The 6,981-nt window shown below is 43.7% G+C and overlaps 1 protein-coding gene across 1 annotated transcript; it reads right to left on the reverse strand.

Moving 5' to 3' along the window:
• Positions 1-3,246: 3,246 nt before the first annotated feature.
• On the reverse strand, positions 3,247-4,792 carry LOC311061517 (bactericidal permeability-increasing protein-like). Its single transcript, XM_084080179.1, has one exon. It carries the CDS (start codon positions 4,783-4,785, stop codon positions 3,397-3,399), a length of 1,389 nt encoding a protein of 462 aa, XP_083936305.1. The 5' UTR covers positions 4,786-4,792; the 3' UTR covers positions 3,247-3,396.
• Between the last annotated feature and the right edge of the window lie 2,189 nt (positions 4,793-6,981).

Below are 6,981 nucleotides of genomic sequence, written 5' to 3' on the forward strand. Positions count from 1 at the left end.
CCGCAATTTTGAGCAGTTTGAAAAATACTTGTTTTTGCCAGTTCTGGCTTAACCGTGCATACGCTTTTTACGAAACTCGGCCATATGGTAGATGCTCATGAAAAACTACCAAGAAATAATTCTCACACTCATTCGTCAAAGGGTGGCGCTATAGCACTCAATTGAAAGTGCCAACTTTGAACAGGTACAACTCATGCCCTGTTTGACCTACAACCATGAAACTTCGATACACACATGCGTCTCTTCATGCCCGACAACTTTCGTGGTCTGACTTTTGACCTCTGACCTTTAGATCTTCCACCATTTTGAATTATATGAAAAACAGTCATTGGCTCCTACTTCTGCATTTTTTCACTTATGGAAAATCCCTTGGAAATTTTTGTAGGCAGAGGTCCAAAGTTCAAGTGTTAAACGTTTCGTGCAGATTGCTCAAAAATCCCAACAGGCATAAGTCATGCCTCGTTTGGCCGAAAGTCGTGAAACTTGCTTACACATGTGCCTTGACTCATGAGGAACACATCTATCGCTTTGACCAGTAAGCTCCGCCCTTAGATTGTCCGCAATTTTGAGCAGTTTGAAAAACACTGAAACCCAGGATTTTTTCAGCTATTTGCGTGAAACTGTATCATCTGTGTGATCTCCTTTTTCACAGTTACTTGTCTGTTGGGCCAATGGCGTCTCCCTTATATGAATGCCTCACAATCTCAACGTCGCCAGTTCAAGCCTCACTTGATGCAGACTTAATTTAAGTTGAATTGCAAACAACATGACTGTATCAATGAATACATGTGCAAATGGTAAAGATAACCTGAAATGCTTATTTGAGAGTACGTTTTTTCAACGTATGACATACTTCATTCTGAAAATAGCTGATCTACAATCTCACAACTTTTCATGGTTTGTGAGCTTGTAGATCGGCTACTTTCACTAGTTTTGGTTCTGAGGAGATGTACAATTTCTTCATTGGTAAATGGTTTGTGAACGAGTGATCTTAGTGTTAGTGAAACAGGGGCTTGGTTCATGAAAGAAGGCAAGAGTTTATGATCTTGCCTTGAACTGCCTGTTAATGGCAGTAGGTTGAGATGTCCAATCAAACCATTATGTTTCCATCTTTCTCTCTCATCAATCTATTGTTTCCATGTCACTCTCTCTCTCTTCAATCTATTCCGTTTCCATGTCTCTCTCTCTCTCTATTCACTGGCCCCGTATATTATCGCTGCTTGCAGCTATATTTTACACTTATGTTGTCCATGCCTGGAAATAAACACCTTTATTTTACCTGCAAGCCTGCCTCCTGCTCCATAACTTACATTTTAAAGGGGTTTTCACTCACATAATGCAGATCTACAATCCCACTTGGTAACACGGGCGTGAGACGACCCCGATAGCCTTAATGTTCGGCAGCAGCATGAACTACGGCTCTGCACGCGCCGTTTGTCCACTGTCTGTCCACTGTCTGTCCACAGTGCTTTGTATTCTGCCTCTGTCTGTGATGTGAAGTAGCCTGCAGACGCGCTCCGCATCACAAATGATTCCCTCATTAGTTGCCCACCACAGACAGACGGGTGAAAAGCAGGTCCCTCCTAATTACCAGAGAGGTCAAACTGCTGACACACAGGCACCCACAAAGGAAAGTCAGCAAGTACATGAAGTCAGTACTGAACATTATGGGGAGAAAAAAAGCTGAAAATAGCATTAGATCTACAAGCTACGAGCTGAGCTTGTATGTCGGCTATTTTCTGCCAAGAGCTTAGGAGTAGAAAAGGAGCGGACCAAGTATAGAGCGCTGGGGAACCCCAGTTAACTATAGTCTATATAGGGTTTAAGTGGTCAAAGGAAAAACATGAAGAAATCAGTGGAAGAAATATAATGAATGCTGCACTGAATGACACAACTAAGCAATTAAAGGAATAGATAACCCAAAAAAAAATATTTTCTATCAATTACACATCCCATGAAGCCTTGAGTTCATGGAGATTTTTTTGTTTTTGTCGCATTCCTAAGACAATAATTTGATGACTGGCTGCGTTTCTGGTAGGAGACTCATAGAGTCTCCTTTGAGTCTCCTACCGGAGACATTAGCATATTTCCGCCGGTCATCAAATTATTGGCTTAGGGCTGCGACGAAAAAACTAAAGAAAACTTGCTCTGCTCTGTGGCATGTATAGAAATCAGTGGTGGAAAAAGTACAACACTTATTTAGCCTACTTAATTAAAAGTATTAATACCACAAGGTAGAAATGCTCTGTTACAAGTGAAAGTCCGGTAATCAAAATTTACTTGAGTAAAAGTACAAACGTATTGGCATCAAAATATACTTAAAGAACCAAAAGTAAAAGTAGTCATTATGCAGAATGTCCCGTTTCACAAGGTATCATATGAATAAAATGTATTAAAATCTTTTGAAAATAGCAGTTCTACAAGCTCACAACACACGCATTGCGAGCTTGTAGATCTGCTATTTTCAATTGGTCAAAGTTTAAATAGGGCTGAAGTGGTTACTGTAACTACAGTAACTAGCAACTAAACTGTTCAAATAATTATAGTGGAGTAAAAGTACAATATTTGCCTCTGAGATGTAGTGGAGTACAGTAGAAGTATTGAAATTTGGAAATACCCCAGTGAAGCAAAAATATCTCAAAATTACTTAGTTACTTTCCACCACTGATGACACAATTAAGCAATTAATGTCATGCTCTGTTATGTGTGTATAAAAATGTTGAGCAGGGCCCAGTTGACCTTGGTTTTTGATCAAGATGGCAAGAGAAAAAGATCTGAATGAATTGTACAAGAGGGTTCATTAATGAGGCACAGATAACAAGAGAGCTTCAGTCATGAAGGCTGATCACCTGGCTATATAGATCTCAACCCAGTTCGACACCTTCGGGAGATTTTGGACCAATGCGTTATACAGCACTGTCCTCCACTGTCATCATAATAACACCAAGTGAGGAACATATCTTTCTGGCAGCTTGTGGTGGCTATATAGAACACAAGCATGCATGGACTTTATGAATTAATGCTTTATTTGGAGTATAATAATAAGAACATTGATTTGTTCAGTAATAACAAATAAATCGTCATAGAAGAGGAATCGCGCGCACACACACACACACACACACACACACACACACACACACACACACACACACACACACACACACACACACACACACACACACACACACACATAGGTCACTGTGAATGCATTATATTATATGAATTAATGCTTTATTTGGAGTATAATAATACACTATACAGAACATTGATTTGTTCAGTATTAACAAATAAATCGTCATAGAAGAGGAATCGCACACACACACACACACACACGCACACACGCACACATGCACACACGGCACGCACACGCACGCACACATGGTCACTGTGAATGCATTACATTTTTACATCAGAAGCAATGACCACAAACCCCTCCTTGACCAGCAGCACAGGGTTGACCAGTTGAATGTTGTGGAGGCCCGGTATGGCCACACCCTGGGACAGCATGGCATTCACTTTAGGTAACACCACCATCTTCACTGCCATCTTCACAACATTCTCCAGTACAGCGATCTGGAACCCCCCCACCTCACTGGACACCAGGGCCATGGTAAAGTTGCTCATCGTCGCAGAGCCCTTCACCTTCCCCTGGGAGAAGAAGACTTTGAGGCTAAAGCTGGCATCGACGCTGAGTTTGAACAGAGGGACCAGGGTTTTGTTTGGACATATGGCGAAGGCCTTGACCACGGCCAAGACGTCTAGTTCCACCATGTCAGAGACGAAGCTAAACATGGGAGCCTCTCTGGCGTCCACATGCAGTTCCATGAGCATGTTGGGAAACAGCTTGGGCAGCTGAGGGATGAACATCCCAAAGGAAGTGGTGTTGAGGCGCACAGGAGAAGCCTTTGGGATCATGCTGTCGTTGATTCGAGCTTCGATGAAGGAGGAGTAGACGTAGGAGGCGGAGTTGACTGCAAACTCAGAAAAGCCAAATTGCACCATATAGTTGCTCTGTGGGGTCAATATGAAAGGTTTGGCACGGAACGGTGGTTCTGTATGATTCTGAGCGTGGTAGAACTCCCCCTTACAGTCCAGACTAAGGCTTGAACTGTGTACTTCAGGTGCAGAGGTGAGTGGGACCTCCATGACCAGAGTGGGGCTAACCATGATGGAAACAGGCTTTGCAGCTAGTTGTCGCTGCACATCTTGAACAAAGCGTTTGATTCCTGGACAGATCCGCTCTTCAATTTGGGATTTGATGCGACCCTGATATTGCCTCACGAACGGCTGGAACAGCGGACTGCCGCCGCCATCGAAGTCTATGGTCAAACCTCCGATCCCCGCGGAGCAGTAGGTGCTGCCGACGGTCAGGTGGCCGGCGGAGCCCCTCCCCAGCCTCACCCTGGAACTCAAATGGACGTTTGAGAGCGACAGCCGAAACGTACCGCTGTCGTGGATGAGCCCGTAGTGCGTCCTCCAGTGGCCGTTCACCCAGACGTCGAGTCCGGACACCGCCGTCCTGAGTCCCCCGAAGCCTTCGTCAAACCGCACCGACGGGTCGGGCGAGCGGCATCGAGCTCTCATCCCCTCGAGGACATAGTCCACATCTCCAAGCAGTCCCATGCCGACGCTGCCAGTAGCCGCTGGAATAGATGCCGTGTCTAGTTTCTTCCGCATCCACTGGCCTCCGAGTCGTGCGCCGTATCGAAGGGCCTTGTCGGTTATAATGAGCTTCATCGCAGGGGTTTCTCCATCACAATGAGTGGTAAGGGTCAACAGCAGCATTAAGAGGAATGGCATGCTGACTCGATGGAGGAATGCAGACAACTGCTGTGAAATGTCGATGGTTGTCATTTATATATTCATTTCTGTAAGTTCCCTTTTTTTTTCAGGTCGGCAAGCTTCCTGATTTTTTTTTATTTGATGTGGAACTTGACCTTTCCCTCTTAAATGGAACCACAGCATACTGTAAAACCATGTGGTCCATAGGTTTTACCGTATGATTATATTTGTCAAATGTCAACAGCATAATCTCCTCCTTCCTATTTGATTGTTCTCAGAGGACTGTTGTTGACATTGTTCTGTTTTCTGTTCTATCAAGTCTTACATTCTTGTCTCACAAAATTCAATTAAAAAAAGTGTTAGTTTAGTTGATTAAGACTAGACTAGGACTAAACCATTTCAGATGACTAAAATAGGACTAAAACTAAATGATGTGTTGTTCAAAAGACTAAAACTAAGACTAAATCAGAATTTGCTGTCAAAATGAACACGGCACAAAACCATTATCTTACAGTGTTTACTCCACACGTGTGTGTGTGTGTGTGTGTGTGTGTGTGTGTGTGTGTGTGTGTGTGTGTGTGTGTGTGTGTGTGTGTGTGTGTGTGTGTGTGTGTGTGTGTGTGAGCGTGCGTGCGTGCATTTGTACGTGCGCATTATGCATATCTGTGAGTGCTGCATTTGCGTGCATGCTTGCATATGTACGTATGTGTTCACGTACTGCAAATTCCTTTTACCACGTACGGACACGCCTCGGCTAAACGAGACAAGCTCTCAGACAAGAGTGTTAGGCGTAAACAGTGTGTGGTGTGTGTATGTGTGTCGGGTACAAACACACACACACACACACACACACACACACACACACACACACACACACACACACACACACACACACACACACACACACACACACACACACACACACACACACACACACACACACACACACACACACGACATCTTGTCATTATGCACAAAAAAACACCAGCCCAGATTAGTGGGGCTTGACGCTGTCTGTGTCCGTTTGGCACTTTCGCTGCTGATGTGGCTGCTGCCCGTTTTTGTTGCTCAGACCCAATTAGACCAGACCAGGTCCCCGAGGGCGCCGGGTTGGCACCGAGGCCACGGTGGCAGAGGGCAAAACATGGCAGAGGCCGAGTCAAACAAACACAGAGAGAAACACAGACTTAATTAGACCAGTGGTTCTCAAACAGTTTAATTTCAAGAACCGCCATAACTCTGAGTATGCATTTGCAATGATTTTGTGCAGTGTTAATTCAAATTCTGATTCAGTCTTAGTTTTAGTCTTTTGAATAACACATCATTAGTTTTAGTCCTATTTTAGTCATCTGAAATTGTTTAGTCTTAGTCTAGTCTTAATCAACAAAATTAACACTGGTTTTGTGGGACTTTTGTGAGACAAAAATGTAAGACTAGATAGTACAGAAAACAGAACGATGTCATGCACATGATGAAGGAGGAGATCATACTATTGACAAATACAATCATACTATGGACCACAGGTTTTACAGTATGCTGTGGTTCCATTTAAGAGGGAAAGGTCAAGTTCCCCATTGTAGAAACATCAAATAAAACAAATCAGGAAGCTTGCCGACCTGAAAAAAAAAAAAAGGAACTTACAGAATTGAATATATAAACGACAACCATCTACATTTCACAGCATTGTCTGCATTCCAACATCGAGTCAACATGTCATTCGTCCTCTTAATGCTGCTGTTGACCCTTACCACTCATTGTGATGGAGAAAGCCCTGCGATGAAGCTCATTTTAACCAACAAGGCGCTTCAATACGGCGCACGACTCGGAGGCCAGTGGATGCGGGAAAAAATAGACACGTCATCTATTCCAGTGGTTTGGAATCCCCTAAAGCATTGGTTCTCAAATTGGGGTCCAGGACACCCAGGGGTCCTTAATTGGGAGGGTTCCAGGGGGTCCCCAGCTAAATTAGTTGATATAGCATAGTATAGTCATAACAATAATTTTAAGGCCAAGGACCCCCTAGCTGAGAGAGAGAGATGAAGCAGGGACCCCATCTATATTGTATAAAAGTGTGTTTCAGATAAACCTTTGCTGCTCTTTTTTTTCCCTCTACACCTATAACTCTTTGCCAAAAATAGCCAATCTACAACCTCACAACGCCTCGCAGCGCGAGGCGTTGTGAGCTTGTAGATCTGCTAT

The sequence above is a fragment of the Gymnoscopelus microlampas genome (assembly GCF_963454915.1).
Source record: "Gymnoscopelus microlampas genome assembly, chromosome: 15".
Taxonomy (NCBI): Eukaryota; Metazoa; Chordata; class Actinopteri; order Myctophiformes; family Myctophidae; genus Gymnoscopelus; species Gymnoscopelus microlampas.